The sequence below is a fragment of the Alosa alosa genome, chromosome 11 (genome assembly GCF_017589495.1).
Source record: "Alosa alosa isolate M-15738 ecotype Scorff River chromosome 11, AALO_Geno_1.1, whole genome shotgun sequence".
In the NCBI taxonomy this organism is placed as follows: Eukaryota; Metazoa; Chordata; class Actinopteri; order Clupeiformes; family Clupeidae; genus Alosa; species Alosa alosa.
The window spans coordinates 21,454,289-21,472,172 of NC_063199.1; the positions used below are offsets into that span (position 1 = coordinate 21,454,289).

A 17,884-nucleotide genomic window follows, 5' to 3' on the forward strand; every position below is an offset into this window, starting at 1 on the left:
TTTATCTCCAGCAGGGTTGATTACTGCAATGGACTGTTCACAGGCCTTCCTAAAAAAGACTATTAAACAGCTTCAGGTGATACAAAATGCAGCAGCTAGGACTCTAACAAAAACTAAAAGAACTGACCACATTACTCCAATTCTTAAGTCCTTGCACTGGCTTCCAGTAAGTCACAGAATTGACTTTAAAGCACTATTGCTTGTTTATAAATCAGTAAATGGAGCAGGACCTAAATACTTGTCAGACATGCTTCAGCAGTACACACCTTCTCGTCCTCTCAGGTCCCAGGTGAAAAACCTGCTAGTAAAACCTACAGTTAGAACTAAACATGGTGAAGCAGCTTTTAGCTGCTATGCGGCTCAACTGTGGAACCAACTTTCGGATGACATTAAAAGGCCCCAACTGTAGCCAGTTTTAAAATCTAGACTTAAGACCAAACTGTTCTCAGGCGGCTTTCTGCTAACTGTGCCGAAGTTACAAATTCTGAATCTGCCTCGATAATTATTCTACTTTGTCTTTTATTACTTTTTTTACTACTTTTGCCTTTGTTTTTGCTTACTAATTATTCTTTATTTTTAAATGATTTTACCTTGTGTTTTATGTTTTCTTTTTATTATGATCTTTACCTTTTAACTATTCTTTGACTATATTGCCCTTCTATGCTTTTATTTGTTATTATCGTTTGGTTTTGTTTATGTAAAGCACATTGAATGACCTCTGTGTATGAAATGTGCTATATAAATAAACTTGACTTGACTTGACTTGACTTGCAGCGCTCTGGGAGTGGATTATGAATGCAATTTCAAAAAACTATTCATGCCTCTGAAGACAAGCTTGTTGAGAGATGGTCCTTTCTCTGATTTTACTTTACAATTCCTGTAAGTTTTGCATGCTCAGCTGTTTTTTCTGATGTGCCCTGTAGGTGGCTTCTATCTGAATTACAATCTGTGACAAAATGTTGAGGTGGGAATAGTTCCCTCCAATATAAGACAGTGTTTCAGGTATTTGGTGCTGAGAAATTTCCAAAGTACCACTGTTGTTTCAGGCTGTTTCTTTAAAACTTTCAGACACACTACTGCTCTTAGTATTGCACCAATATGTACCAAATGACCAAAGAGCTTAATAAAATTACACTGAAAATAGCCTAGGCCTCAAAGGACTAACATATGTGATATTTTACAATGTGGTATTATTAATTGAAATACCTAATATAACTTCATAACAGTTCATGACATGGCGGTGATAACATCATCTGGCCAATCCTGTAACCCGCAGACTGTTGTTACAATTAGCAATATAGTTAGAGATATTGCAAGAAGGAAAACTAATGGCATAGTGTCCCTGTCCATCCATTAAATCCCTTTTAAGGTATGACTAAAATGTCTTGGTGCGCTCTATATGCACACGCATTACCTACAACCCTGGGGGCTAAGCCCCTCTGGCTTTCAATCCTAGTGACGCAAGGGCGCGGGAAGGTGGGTGCTGAGGGTGCTGCAGCACCCCTTGTACGGTGTTCATTTTAGGACATCCTCAGACTCAGGTGTCAGACTCAGAAAAACATTGGTCATCTTCAGACAAAACTGCCTCAGCATCAGAAAAACCAGACTCAGGTGTCAGACTCAGAAAAACATCTGTCATCTTCAGACAAAACTGCCTCAGCTTCAGAAAAACTTCTGTCATCTTCAGACAAAACTGCCTCAGCGTAAGAAAAACCTCTGTCATCCTCAGATAAAACTGCTTCAAACCAAACTGCCTCAGAAAAACATCTCTAAGGAATCTCAGAAAAAATGCTGTCAGAAAAAGTGGAGTCCAGCTTAATTTGACAGGCCACAGGCTAAATAAAAATCGCTAGTTGGATGCAAGGCAGAATATAGAAAGAAAGGGGCACCAAGGCCACAGTGGCCTGTGAACCTCCGATTTTCAAAGGGACGCAGCCAACGCAAGGGGCAACGACGTGGCTGCTTATAACACAGTTAAGGAATGATGTTAACAAACTAACTGGCTAGATCACCTTAGAAAGCTAACGTGCATATTAGCTAAAAAGCAGGCCATATACAAAACGAGAATAATACAAACACTAACACTACAGTTAAAGGTTTTTATTTAAACCAGCAACAATAATCTATATTAAATCTAGTAGCCTATAACCTTTATGGAAATATAGCTAAGCCCTCTCTACTGAAGTATGAAACAGCAAGTGATGTACACAGTGTGGAATGGTAGGGGAACGCTGCTGCTCCGATGTTTATATTATCCAACCAGCAAATCAGCACCCTCGAAATTCAGATGGGACGAATTAGAAAAGTGTGATTGGCAGATTCAATAGCTGTAAATTAAAATTGACCAATTAGGTGGGGCAGAAGAAATATTTGGGGGGGCATTGCCCCTCCCAACCCTATTCTAGATCCGGCCATGGCTAGTAATGCACTGTGACTTCCAGCACATTTCCTTGTGTCTCTGCAGCATCCACCTGTTCCCCTCACCTGGCCTATGTGTGTGTGTGTGTGTGTAACCCTCTCGCTTACTTCCCTACTGCCACCCCATTGCTACACCTCAATATCAGATAATTTGCTGACATGTTCAATTATTCATTTATTCCTTTATTAAATAAATATGCACATCAAATGTTGTTCATCCACAAGTACAACATATGGTAACCTGTGTTTAAATCACACACAGTTTTGCACATCATAGCAATAACTGTCCTGTAAAGATGACATATCTGTATATGATGTAATGTTGATGGGAGTTTTGTAGGTGAGAGGGCATATCACACCCACGTCAACAGTTGACATTATTACATGGTGTTACTCACCAGATGAAACTGCACTAAAGACCTCTGTAAACACATGACCTCATGACCTCTGTAATCACAGTAAATTTAATTATAATCATATCTGAATACATCACAGCAGAAGTGCAATGAGCGCATACCAAAGGGCTATATGTTAAAATAATCTCCTTGAAAGGCTCTGCTATAATAATCTATAATAAACGCGTGTGTACTTCAACTGGACTTGACCTTTGGACACGTTTACCCTGATTACTAGAGCTCAAAAGGCCCAGAGCTACTACACCGCTCTCTGCTCTCCCTTGACCCTCTGAGCAGGTATGTTTACATCATTGTTTGCCTTGTTATTTCATTATTGCTCTGTATTTCTTGGATTGTCCGTTTTCTCATCATAACTGAGTCCTGCTGTAATGTATTAGCATGGTGGTCTTATTTCAGTGACAGATAAAAAAGATTATTAACAGCATTAACAGTGAATTAACAATGACTATATACAGTATCAACAGTAAAGCATCAGAAATATCAAGTGGAAGACTGATTATTACTGATTATTAGTATCTATTATATGGTATTGCCTCCAGGCAACACAGCCTAAAATGAAACAACCATTTGATTGGATAATTCTTCAGCAGGGGTGGGAACTTCAGTCCTATTCAATGCAACTGCAAGAAAGAAGTCAGATGACTCACAGGCAGTCATTTTGCTTCCTCATTCAGGGACTGTGCGGGTGTCTTGCAACGCCACATTTTCCCTTTTGAGCAAGCTTTATTGATAAGTAAAGATGCATTATCAACAACATAACATGTCAATGTAGGTGTCATAGGAAATTACAAAAAAAACTGCATGTTGCCCTGAGGGTTGAAATATGGTTTTGGGTGGGTTTTTGAGTGCTCTGTTCTTATGCAGGGATGTTAACTAAGGTAGCCCCAGCAATCTTTCTACATTCATTAACTACCTTAGAGATGTTTTTTGTTCTTCAGAGTTAAAGACCCATAACAGCAAATAAAAGAAAAAGTAAGAACAGAATCAATACAAACATCAAAACAACAGTAAAACATCTTCATAAAAGTGCTGTCCACATTAAAATGTCTGAGTTTACGGTACATGCGTTGGTGAGCTTTACACAAATTGTCGACCTGATGCTCAAATGTTTATTTGTTGTCAATCACAGTCCCAAGATATTTATAATTCTGAACAGTTTCCACAGCCTGACCATTTATAAAATAGGGGGAAATTGCTTACTAGTCAGATGTAGGTCTCAGAGGGAAGTGGATGTTGTTGTATCGGTGTGTGCATCAGTACACATACATGGGTATTAGAGGCGGACAGAGTACACAGCTTTATTACTTGAGTAAAAGTACAGATACCCTTTGCTCAATTTTACTCAAGTACAAGTAAAAGTACAACAGTCAGATGTCTACTTAAAAGTAAAAGTACTCAAGTACTTGTTTTTAAAAGTACTTGAGTATCAAGAGTACAAGAGTAGCTTGGAGTATTTTCTAAATATTGCATTACTACTGCCACAGTGCTTACATTTATGTACAGAAACGTCCTACATGGAGTTATGAAAAATGTTAATGTTAATACCTTGGAGAATGTAAAAGGAATTGAAAGTAAAATCAAGTCATTTTCATCTTTTTACCATGTTGCCAGGAATGGGCAGTATTTCTAATACATATATTTAAAATACGTATTTCAAATACAAAATACTATTTTGTAATTGAAACACTTGAAGCGAAAAACTATCATTAACTTGTTCAGAAAATTGAAAAAAGTCTGGCGAGGTGGAGCCACAGGTTGGCACATTCCCCGATGGACCTGCTGCGTCTTCATCCATTGTTTAGATCCATGGTTTTAGTCTCTTATCTAAATCTGACCATGGACTTTGGCGGAAAGCTGAAGGTGATTGCTGATAGGCTGTCCCAATCAGTGGCTTCTGCACAATCCAATCACGTTTGAGAGGGAAACAACAAATTGAGGGTTTCGAGATTTTTTTTTTTTTTTTTTTTTTTTTAGAAGTAACTGGTGCGGTTATGGATAGAAATGTAGTGGAGTAAAGAGTACAATATTTGCCTCTCAAATGTACTTGAGTAAAGTCATGAGTACTCCCCAAAAATGATACTCGAGTAAAGTACAGATCCCTTAAAATTGTACTCAAGTACTGTACTCAAGTAAATACTCCGTTACGGCTCTGATGGGTATACATGGGTGTACGTGCACAAACTCATGGATGTGCGTGTTGCTTGTGTGTGTAGGTATACATGAGAAATTAATGTTTGAATAATTTGATTAGTTGATAAATTAATATTTGATTAATTTGATTAGTTTGATTTATGGAGCTTTTAACTAGTAACAGTGATTTTGATGATTTCATATGATAATTTGTATGTTTTAATCATTATAACTTTATATCTGTAAAATATTGATTATACATTCCACAATGGTACAATGTTTCCTGGGAGCAACAACAGAATTTAAAATTAGATTTTTGTTAAGTATGAGACTTGTAATGCATTGAAAACTAGATACATATTTTTGTTCTAGTGTAAAGTTATAAAGATAGGTGTTTTAAATGAATAAGTTAGCTTTAATTCTTAAAAATATGAATTATTTTACTATTAACTGTTGTGGTACAATGTTGCCTTTAGGGTAAAAAATGTATACAAATTATTATTATTATTGTTAAAGTGTAGCCTACTTTTTTAAACAGAAAAAACAATGGCAATATTTTTTTCCCACAAGGATATCATAATGCGTACCATAGAGGGGTAGATATATTTGCATTAAAATCTTGTTTACACCTGATTATGATCACATCACATCTGACAGAAACTGATGGTTTCTCTGAACCCTTCTTGTCCCTTTAGTGTCCTAAGTGCTGGATCAGGATGCTCAGCAACGTGCTGTTGGCTCTCTCAGTGCTGTCTGTTTGCCTCTCTGGGGCCAGAGGAGGTAAAGTGCTGGTGTTCCCAGTAGATGGCAGCCACTGGCTAAACATGAGGGTCATCATTGAGGAGCTGCACTCCCGAGGCCACAGCATTACTGTAGTGCGAGCCTCAAACAGCTGGCATATTAAGAAGGACTCACCCTACTATACTTCACACACCATTGAAATGGGTCCGTACCAAGACTATGTTGTGGATGAACTGGCATCTACACTTCTGCAGTTGCGGATGGAAGGCAGGTCCTTTTTTAATGACATGACCCTGGGAAACTCAGTAGTAGAAAGGTTCTCTGAAATGCATCGGGACATCTGTACAATGGTGGCTACAATATTTGAAGATGAGAATCTGATGCGGTCACTGCGGGATGCTAAATACGACTTGGTTCTCACAGATCCTGCTTTTGGAGGCGGGGTGTTCTTAGCACGCCGTCTCCAGCTGCCGATGGTGTTTAACGTGAGGTGGACAGTCCATGGAGAGGCCCATTTCGCCATCGCTCCCTCCCCGCTCTCCTACGTTCCTTTTCCAGGAGCTGAGCTGACGGACAAGATGACCTTCTCTAAGAGGGTTTCGAATATCATTGCATTCACTATCAGTCAGTCTATGCACAAAAAAATGACTGATGCTCACTATACAGCTCTCTGCAAACGGTTCTTTGGCCCTGATGTTGACTACTTCTCCTTGTTCCAGGATGCTGATATCTGGCTCATGAGGAATGACTTCACCTTTGAGTTCCCACGCCCAACCATGCCCAATGTGGTCTACATGGGCGGGTTCCAATGCAAGCCAGCTAGACCGCTTCCTGTTGACCTGGAAGAGTTTGTCCAAAGCTCTGGGGAGCATGGGGTCATCATTATGTCCCTTGGTACTTTGTTTGCCGAGCTCCCTAGTGTCATCACTGAAGAGATTGCTGCAGCTTTTGCTCAGCTTCCCCAAAAGGTCATCTGGAGATATACAGGGGCTAAGCCCTCGACTCTTGGCAATAACACCTTACTAGTGGACTGGATGCCCCAAAATGACCTGTTGGGACACGCAAAGACTAAAGTGTTTGTAGCCCATGGGGGTACCAATGGTATCCAAGAAGCAATCTACCATGGTGTCCCAATACTTGGCCTGCCCCTAGTGTTTGATCAGCCTGACAACCTGTCCAGAATGGTAGCAAGAGGAACGTCTAAGGTAGTGGACATTGCCACTCTAGACAGAGCAGTGTTTGTGGAGTCGCTAAAGGAAGTGCTCTATGAGCCGTCCTACAGGGAGAACATGCAGAGACTCTCCAGGATCCACCATGACCAGCCCATGAAGCCTCTGGACCGCGTCATTTTCTGGATCGAGTTTGTGATGAGGAACGGTGGCGCCCCTCACCTGCGCACTCAGTCCTTCAGGATGTCCTGGATCGCGTATCATTCTATAGACGTCATTCTGACTCTGCTCATGGCTCTACTGCTCTTACTACTGATTATGTTCCTGGCAATCAAAAAATGCTGTTCACTTTTATTCAGAAAGAAAGTCAAAAGTGAGTAATATGACATGTTGCAATTATATTAAAACGTAGCTATGGTAATTGCAAAATGTAATTGTTATTTGTTATTATTTAGAATAATTCATCATAATCATAATTGACAAGTGGATTTAGGATCATTTCCAGAAGGCTCCAGTCCAAAGTATTAAGTCATCCACTGACTCATTTTGATGAATTATTATTGTAGCATTGAGTGCCATTCCCTGCTACAATAAAAGCCTTTGTCATCTATTGAAAGATATTTAATTGCAATACAGAACTAATGAGCAATGTTGTAATAAGTAATGTGAGGTTTAAGAAGGCTAAAAGTAGCTGCTAACTGGAGAATTTAGGAGAAACTCCTAAAAATGTATATTTTATAATAAATATTTTTTTTTATTAAGAGTAATTCAAGAAGCATTGTAGCCCTAAAAGTAGCACCTAAGTCTGGGAGCTTAGAAAAAGTCGAGAGGAGCTTAGGAAAAGTCGAGAGGAGTCCTAACTTACTAAGACCTAGACTATTCACAAACAATCCTAAGCCGCTTTTTGTGGCATTTCACATCGCAATATTTGAAATGCGCATGTGGCTACAGGAGCTCTCGACCACGAGGGAATAATTGTGCATTGTAAATAAGGGGATGCAATAATGCCAACAACAACAACCAAAGTAAGGGGCTAAAGATTTTTTGTAAATACGACCCCAGAACTGCAACCAGTCTTTGAGTTACAGTTTGTGCCTATTGCTTACACTTTTAGTAGAATTTGGCTCATTATGTCAAAATTCTACACACAGCCAAATAAGACATGGCACTTGGAGATAAACAACTCACATCTATACCTAAATGAAACCCGGCAATCAAAACTCAACAATCCTTTCTAAAAATGTAATTATGTCAACAAAACCATACACACATGAACGTTTGAATTACTCTTTCAAATCAACAGCAAGCAACACAAAAGTAGAATTTCTGCAGTAATCAGCTACACTGTATTCCCCAACAGTGTTCTAAACTCAATAAAATTGCAGAGCTGTACTCAAAGCTGCCATTTGTTCAGGCACCACAAACGTTTTAAGTTCACTCAACTAGTTTCCCAGTTATTGATTATTTTGACAAGATTAGCTCTTAGTATATGAGTAGAACTGACCCCCAAACTAATTTCTTTCAAGAGTGGATTGAAATTACGTCTGACGTAATAAAGACGTGCAACTTCATTGGTTAGGTTCATATCAACATGGCAAATAACCTAATAACCTACACAAACCAACATAAACCAATAAAAAAAAAATCGGAAATCCCAATGAATGGTGAATGAACTAGTCTACGATCGATTGTGGCAGTTGTAAATTGATACACTTTGACATCGTAGGCCTACGACTAATTGTTTGCAAGGACTGCTGTGCACCGGGATGTAGACAGGCAAGCTGCAAGCAATCAGTGAGATGATCCATCAATCATCATCAGGCTGCAAGCCTTATAGCCTCTTCACAAAGGTAAGAACACGCCTTAATGTAGGTGTAGCCTACTTTGTTTATTTATTTGTGTACCGTCTTCCAGCAGGCAGACCTCAGCTAAAGTGTATGCTATGTAAGAGAGACCTTTTGCGGGCTAGCTGCATGTTTTAGCGAGTTAACTAAAGTTTGTTGTCTGAGCTGTCAGCCAGCCAGCTTGTTGTTGCACTACTTTAGTGGAAACTGGACAGACAAACAGTATGGTTTAGCATTACCAAAGATCCTTTATCAACCATTTCTGGTTCTGGTGTACTTTGGCCGCGCAGGTTAGACACCAAAGCAACGTTTCATAAGTTGGAAATCAAACACATGACACGCACAAACAGGCAGCGCACTTTTAAACATTTTATTAGTAGCCTACCTAGCTGCCATAAGCTATATGGTTCGCATTAGCTGCTAGATGTAATGCAAAGTAACACTGCAGGGTAATTCTTCAACTATGATACTTTTCTTGTCCTTATATTATAATAAATTACTACTTTTTTGTTTTTGGTGGTGGAAATGACATTGCCCTAAAAACACAGTTTATTTGCTTCATAGTAGGCCTACTAAAGAATCTAGTAGAAAAAAAAACATCATAATTACATAACATATGGCAGGGACACATTTTTTTGTTTTAAATCTTAATGCTTTTAAATCTTAAATTTGTCTATGTATGTCATTATGTCATCTCCACCACACTTTGTAATTTCCATCACAACACATATTTTAAGTTAAACATGTAAAAATAATACAACATGCATTTCTGGAAAATTAATACATTTAATATTTTGGCTGATATGTGTAATATTTCATAAAATACGTTTGGAACAGTAGATGTTATTTTTGCTTGAAAACACACGTTTTGTTGTGTTTTGGAAACGTGATTGGGCAGTCGTGGCCTACTGGTTAGGGCTTCGGACTTGTAACTGGAGGGTTGCTGGTTCGAACCCCAAACAGTAGGAATGGCTGAAGTGCCCTTCAGCAAGGCACCTAACCCCTCACTGCTCCCCGAGCGTGGCTGTAGCAGGCAGCTCACTGCATCGGGATTAGTGTGTGCTTCACCTCACCTCACTAATTCACGGATTAGTGTGTGCTTCACCTCACCTCACTAATTCACGGATTGGGATAAATGCAGAGACCAAATTTCCCTCACAGGATCAAAAGAGTATATATACTTATACTGGAAATGACAGTTAGACTTTTGAAATAAAATGTCAAAAATATATATTATTCATCATATATATATATATATATATATATATATATATATATATATATATATATATGAAATCTTTAGCCCCTATTAGGGCAAGTTTATAGAAAGAGTAGATAATTAAACCATGCAAAAAGATTTTTACTGAAAGATGTTACATTTTCTGAAAAATACATGGTCAAAGAGTACCATAGTTGAAGAATAACCCTGCAGCAATAGCATATGTCTTATATTAACGTCAATTCCAGTTTTGTTAACACAGATAGGAAGCCAAGTTGTAGCTCCGAACTTACTGACAACAGCCTAAGCATGATCAATGGCAACGTCTGACGATAGGCCTGCCTATACAGAGAGAGATGAAGAGACTGTAGGACTGACTTTTGTGCAAAAAAGTGAAATAATACTGTTTATAATATTTTTCCCCTCAGGACCAGATGGCTGTGTGACATGTTTTCAGTTCTGTGCAAGGAACCACCATCACACCATGGTAAGTGATAACTTACTTGTCCTCCATTTACTAGTGTCACAATGTAGCCAACGTGTAGCCTATATTATTATAAGTTATAGTGATATTTTGTAAGCATTTATTTACCAATGAGAATAGCCTAGCCTAATGTTATCCCTTTGCATCTCTCCACAGGGATACACAAAGGCTAGGGTTGAGTGATGTTTTTGTATCAAAGAAGGGATGACACCTTAGACTTATTTTATGTGGCATTTTCAAAATGTGTTGGCTATGCAGGTCATGGCTCAGTTACTTTGCCATTATTAGTTAAACCACAGTCAGTTTTCAAGGGTCAGCCCATTACCATGCATACTGTACACCACTCATGCATTTGCTCACGATTTCATAGAAAGACAGAGCAGGAGATTGCATATCAGGAGTGTGAAAGAGTTAATGTTGTATTTACATGTCACCTGTACTATAGTCTTATTTAATATATGCATAGTATTAATATTCTGCTGATTTGTCTTCCCATTACCCCACAATCCCTCTGTCTTTCTAGGAAGATGTCAATGTCAACAGCAGAAGGAAAATTACTCTGCAGGCCCTTCCCATCTTCCTGTAGGAAGATGGATTTTTTAAGACCTGGAATTTAAGTTTTTGATTAAATTGTGTCCTCTTTCACTCACAAATTGTGTCTTCTCTATGTATCTCTATTTCTATTCAGCCCCCTCTGATACTACCTTGCAGCCAAAAGACAACAACCACAACCATCTTCTAGCCACCAGAATAGCAATTAAATCATACTACAGTAATTCACCAAAAATGACATATTTGGTAATTTTACCTGAACTTTTCATTCACTGGTATTTCATATTATATTAAATACACATGTAGTGTTTTTCATTGACTACTCTACTCATTAACTAATTACTGTCATGTTCTTCAGGCAGAAGAAATTGACCTGCCAGACTTCTCGGATGCAGCTGTAGCTATTCTCACTGTCTCGGGTGATACAGACTCCCTTGTGAAGTTTGGTCCTGCTATCCATTCTATAGTTGACAGAGACGTTATTTTTCTATTTGGCTTAATTTGTGCACTTCATCTCGATTGTCCAAAGCAATTGTCCTACAAGTTCATTAAAAAAATTATAATGGGTTTGGAAGACCTGAAGCGGTTACCTCCTAGACTGCTGCTTAGCCTTAAAAATAAATGGCTGATGATGGATGAGTAAGCAGTCTGTTTTCCAAATCTCATGGTTGGTACTGCCAGCATTTTAATACTCAAGCAAGCAATGGAGCTTTTCGCTTTTATTTATGTTGGCCTATTATTTTGTTATTTGAGTATTATTACCTTTGTTGAAGTGGTAAAAGGTTGTTATTTCTTTGATTTTCTGTATTAACCGCATTGCTAGGGATGTTGTTATGTTAGAATTCTAATGGAATTCTTAAATAAATGGAATCTGCATTGAAATTGTCTTTTGAGTAGTTTTTTTATTTGAATCATACAAATAAAATATTTTTGATTTTGAGGTAAATAGTAAACCTAAACAGTCAAAAAATGTGTTTCAATAGAGTGAAGTCAACTTAAAAATATAAGAGACTGAAGTGACAATGTTAAGGTCTGAGAAACTGAATGAGTCTTGGTGATAACATGAATATATTATTAGGAGTGATAAAAACATCAACTCCATTTCCAGTGTCAATTTTGTTAGTTTTAACAATGGTTTCAAAATGATCAGGTTCATTGAACTTATCAATGATTTAAGTAGTGATTACTTAAAATGTTTGTTTGCCAAATTATTATGTTTCAGTTCATCAACTTCCTAAAAAAATGAGTGTGAATAACTTGTAGTTTAGAGTCGTAGTTTGTTTGTTGAAATTATTTGTTTTAATGTTGTTCATTTTCTCAAAGATTTGGAGTCTTAACAGCTTGTCTGACTAATGTAACAATAACTTAAAACATCTATTTCTCACATTATTCTTTTTAATTTTATCCTTGTCCTTAAAGATTTTGAGCATTAAAAAAAGTAATTTACTTAATTACTTAAAATATTTTTTAACATAGCTAAATATTTTGAGGTAATCAGTTTCATCAAATATTTTGAGTTCATTGAACCTGTTGGGGTTTACAGTGTAGGGGGGGTGGTCCTGCCTTCTTTTTTCAGATCTGGGCCCGTTTTCCCGAAAGCATCGTAAGCCTAAGAGCATCATAAAGTCCCTCTTACGAACGTCTTTAAGATTTGCCGACTGTTTCCCAAAACCATCATAGCTTAAGAGCGTTGTGAAAACACTCGTAGATCTACGAGTGGTCCAGAGTTCTCGTTACCGACTAAGAGCGTCTTAACAGGTACTTCTCACTGAGGTCACCAACAGGACATACAGGGGAATTACAACTTAGAATACATTATTCAACTTACGTTCCCATTCTTTATTGTACTTACTTGTGATGAATCAGATTTTAGTGTGCAAAATAGCATACTGTACATTTAATGGTCATAATAATGTGATTAAAAGCGGACAAAAATGCAATCAAGTTATGAAACGAGACGTTGCCAGAATAGTTTGCCATTATCTTTGTATAAGTGTAGGCTATCTTTTACAGTTTTTGCCCATTGCTTGAACACTTTTTGCACAACTTCGGCTCATTGTGTCAAAACTTTACACACAAGTGCACAAGACACAACACTGGGAAATAAACCATTTACATAGCCTAGAAATCTAGACGCGCCCCTAGCGGCTAGTCTAGCAACTCTCCGTTGGCTTGTGAGCTCCAGAAATCGAAACTCAATCAGGCCAATGAAGGCCAATAGAGTCGTTAGGTGGCAAACAGTGTGACACGAGTTAAGCTTTTATTAAGTTGGCAAACGTTTGAACTAGCCAACTAGCTCCGCTGGTGGGAAACGCACGGGACTCATAGCGCTGCCGCTGTCCTATTGCGTGCAGAGGGAATTTGAAAGACAACTGATTATCCCGCCCCTCGGACTGAGCACTGCGAACGGTGAGTGCCCAGACCCTACGTTTTAATGTGGGTCTGGCTCGTCAGGCTACCATTCACATCTATGTTGAATTGAAACTCTGCTATCAAAACCTAACAATCCTTTGTCAATATGTCACTCTGATGACAAAATGATACACACTTGCATGATATGAATACACTTTCAGATAAGCAGCAACACACTAGTGTACTTTATATAAAACACTGCAGTCTTTAATTTTCTTTTTTAATCTTCAATTCATCAGTTAGCATTCTGTGAAGCTCAATGCAACACTTACAGTTTTTGTTATGTTTTTTCCCCAACAAAGGTTTAGACAAAAAACAAAAATGAAAGTACTGAAATGTTACAAATGACACCAACTCAATACTGTACATCACAGTACTATACTTTACAGCACAGTACAATACAGTATTTTACAATTGTTTACACACGTTTTCAAAACTCTGTGTCTATTTTTCAAAACTCCACACACAAAACCCACAATTGCTCACACAAAATGCAAAATGCCTCAAATCTCCAGCAAAATGACACACAACATTAAAAATGTCAAAAACACATCTTTAAAGCAAACATTCGCCTCATATTACAAACACCTTTGTCATAATATGACATTTTGGATACATCATGTACACATTGTTGCTCAAAACCGTCGCTCTGCTGTCTTTCATAGGCTTAATGTATTTCCATACAAGAGTGAAAGTTTCGGTACAGAGAGAAGTTGAAATACACAGTATTATTGAAACCAAAAATAGTGATTTTTCGCAAATAATTTACTGTTGCAAATACAGTATTTTACAGCCAACAAGAACAAAGCAAAGCAAAATACACTGACCACTAAATGTACATGGAGTTCTGAAAAAGCTTTTTGTGTGTGTGTGTCTGTATGTGTGTGTGTGTTTGGTGTGTGTGTGTGGAGGGTTGTGTATGTGTATGTATTCATAGGTCTATAGAAAAATGTATTGAGCTAATGGTAACTTGGGGAGACAGAAAAATTTAGTAAAAAAGACAAGTTTTACTGTACATAAAGTCGACTTTTTGTAGAACATTCCTTTCAAAGTATCTGCATTGGTTCTGAACATTTCAACCGGAAATCCTCTAGGGCCAGATTGAAAGGGTCCATACCTACATATAGAGTATATCTATTCATAGGCCTATACTAAGGCAATGATTGGATGGTGTTCCGTAAAGTAATGAGTGTTTACACATGTGAAGAGAGAGAGTGAAGCACTGGTGATTTAGTGTGGTATTTTGATGGGTTGTGTTTGAAAAATAAAATCAAGTTACTTCCTGTTCGATTTTTGTGTGTTAAGTAGAAAATTGTGTGTGGTGTTTTGCAAAATGTGTTTTAGTCAATTGAAAACTGAGTTAAACACTGAGAATTAGGGTATGGTTTTGCAGATATGGTGTGGGGTTATGATGTTTGGAATACATGTTTAGAAAATTGTGTGACAAGCAAAGATTTAGTGTGTAAGCATTTGAAAAAAACTGTAAATGCAGTAATACAAAAAAATATACTACTGTAAAACAGGCCTAAATGTGGTGGACTCTCTGCCCAGCTTCCCTCATTGTCAGGCCATGATTTATCACATGATCCACCAAAGTTTCTCTAATATCATCTGAAGTAGGCCTATTGTTGAATTTCCCCTTGGGGATCAGTAAAGTATCTATCTATCTATCTATCTATCTATCTATCGATCTATTCTGTGCATAGCCTCTTCAACCACCTCCTACTCCTCATCCTCTATCTCTTGCTCTCCCTGCCTCCATGCTTGCAAAGTTCTCAAAATGGCTCAACTGAGGCCTATTTGTGGCTGGCTGATTGGTGTTCAGTTTTGTAAGTAAGTTTTTTCAAGTGTGTGTCTAAGTGTTTTCAATCACTCAATGTGTATTGTATTTTGAATACATGTGTTGTCCCAATGATACCAATGCAATTTCATTTATGAATAGTATGAAATAGTTTGTGGGCACAAGTGTGTTGCAGAAAGGTTGTCACACTTGCTAACTTGCAAATGAGGTCCTATGTCCAAAATCCTGAACCACCCCTTTAATCTCTGATAACAACGTAATGAACTATGAAACAGTCACTGTCAAAATCCACCGAGTTTCTGATCAGCAAGATCACCCTCAGACTGTTCTGTGCTCTCCAGACTGCCAATAAATCCTCTGGGTTGGAGGATGTAAAGATAGATAGAGATAGATAGATAGATACTTTATTGATCCCTAGGGTGTAATTGACATTTTTCAGCCGGTTATGCAACCAGTTGGACTAATTTAACATGACATTTTCTTTTTACATTTATTTTCTTTTTTACTTGGTATTATTTGTTAATTTGTTTTTTGTCTGTCTTATATGTCTTGGTGTCACGGGTACTTTGGCAACTGTTATGCCACTCCGTCTGGCATCTTTTGTCGTGTGTCATTTGTTTTTTTAAATTTAAATATTTGCGTCCAAACGGATCCATCTCAACATGACTCAACACGTTACTTCATACCCCAGGCCTATAGGTGGCACTGTTTCTTTACAGAAATTGACCAAAACTTGATGTTTCCAAACAGACAGAATAGGCTACGACGAAATGGCTAGTGCAAGGAAACCAGAATTGTTTGTGTGGACTGATGGTGAACTGTCAACTGTAGTCAACTGTAAAATTAATAAACTTCATTTTACGGTTTGTTAAGGGCAGAGGTGGGACCAAGTCACTGTTTGGCAAGTCACAAGTAAGTCCCAAGTCTTAGCAGTCAAGTCCAAGTCAAGTCCCAAGTAAATACAGAGAAGGGCAAGTCGAGTCCAAGTCCAAGTCACATCAAAGCCAAGTCGAGTCCAAGTCCAAGTCCCAATCTTTTTCAAGTCCTGAACAAGTCATCAGGTACTCTTCACTTAATAATGCCATTATTAGACTATCGATCATAATTTTAGCACTTCCATCTAATCCACAGTATTTTTTTTTATAAATACAGATTAAAATATGTTCAATGTTTCTGTCTTGTAATCTTTTACGACATATGCATGTGCATACCTGTGTAATATACACATGTGCATACCTGAGTAATCTGTACAAAACGGATAGCTACATGACACTCAGCACAGCTGCAAATATATATAATGTTTTTCCAAATTGCGCAGCCCACTGTAAGGATGAGTAATAATTTGACTGATGGTATCTCACTGCGCTAGGCCACAGATTTGCCTGCAAACAATTTATTAGGCTGTCTGCCAGTGGTGACTCATAAGGGAAGCCAAGGTCAACACTTTTATATTATTTAAAAGATAATAATGACAGTAATTGTGTTTTAAAGTATTAATTTCTTAAGAAATACTACACATTTGATGCTGTTCATCTAATTTGTAAATGGTGCACTGTCACTTTAAGCCCATTGTGCACTGTCCACACGTTCTCATAATGATCTTTTTTTACCAGCTCCGTTCAAATATAGCCTATGGCTAGTCCACAAACTCAAACATTGTTTGTGCCACATGTATAGCACAATATTAACAATGATAAGCATGATATTAAGTTGGCACAAACAGCTTTCATTCCTTTGGAAAGAGAAACATGTATGACATGATGCTTGCTTGACATTTTCTGTTTGCAATTAAAAGTGAATTATGAGCCTGGTAGCCAGTAGCCACCTAGCTACAGTAGCTGAGTGGAATGCGTTTCAATCGGCATATCATGTGCTTCATGTAAATAAATTATTGAATACTTCAAGACTCGCCAGTTCCATTACACAAGGCAAAGACAACTCTTCATAATATTCTTGTCCACTTTCCAAATCACAGTGAGTGCAGCATGTCATAGTGACCTGGATCTCATAGTTTATAACAGTATAGTAGACTATGTGAGAACCGGATTCACAATCTCCTCTAATCTCGTACTTGTTGCCTCCACGATTTCTTTTTATATGTTTCTTATATTTAAAAGAAGATATCAATCATCATCAACAATGACAAGCCAGCTGGAACCTACTCGTTTTCTCTCCCTCTCGTGCGTGCTTAGATGTGTTCTCAATTAAATGCAGTAGCCTAGCATAAGTTTAAGTTGGATCTTAATGGAGAGGACTCGAAAAGTATCATCTTTATGTAACATGCTGTTGGTGCTTTTTGACAAACGTTCTCTAACAAGAGTGCAAATCAATTTGCAGTAAAGCTACTAGTGATTGGCTAAATGTTGGTCCTTCCTCTGTCTCTTGGTGCCCTACACACAGTGCGTAACGCGTGTGAGGGTAGTGGCAGTAGGCTACTGAACTGTGCTCTGGCCGCTTGTCTCCGCTATTTTTTTTTTTTTTTTTAGTCGCAGGAAAGCGTCTCTGGGTTGACTGGTACACGATCAGGAAATTTAGTTTTTGATTCGAGACATGTCAAGTCATCACAAGTCAAAGAGGCAAAGTCCGAGTCAAGTCTTGAGTGAATAGTATTCAAGTTCAAGTCGAGTCGCAAGTCATGCCGAATTTTATCAAGTCAAGTCTGAAGTCATTAAAATCATGACTCGAGTCTGACTCGAGT

General features: G+C 38.0%; 1 protein-coding gene and 1 long non-coding RNA gene across 2 annotated transcripts; both read left to right on the forward strand.

The window, feature by feature from the left end:
• Positions 1–3,024: 3,024 nt before the first annotated feature.
• LOC125303085 (UDP-glucuronosyltransferase 2A1-like) lies at positions 3,025–7,295 on the forward strand. The gene is made up of 2 exons (XM_048256597.1): positions 3,025–3,110; positions 5,660–7,295. Exon 2 carries the CDS (start codon positions 5,681–5,683, stop codon positions 7,253–7,255), a length of 1,575 nt encoding a protein of 524 aa, XP_048112554.1. The 5' UTR covers positions 3,025–3,110; positions 5,660–5,680; the 3' UTR covers positions 7,256–7,295.
• Positions 7,296–8,663: 1,368 nt separating this feature from the next.
• Positions 8,664–11,789, forward strand: LOC125303119. The gene is made up of 5 exons (XR_007195017.1): positions 8,664–8,724; positions 10,366–10,424; positions 10,945–11,003; positions 11,110–11,219; positions 11,332–11,789. It is a non-coding gene; the product is annotated as an uncharacterized LOC125303119 (long non-coding RNA).
• The last annotated feature ends 6,095 nt before the right edge of the window (positions 11,790–17,884 follow it).

Coding starts and splice junctions, on each gene's coding strand:
- LOC125303085 (XM_048256597.1), top strand. CDS start 5,681: ATGCTCAGCAACGTGCTGTTGGCTCTCTCAGTGCTGTCTGTTTGCCTC.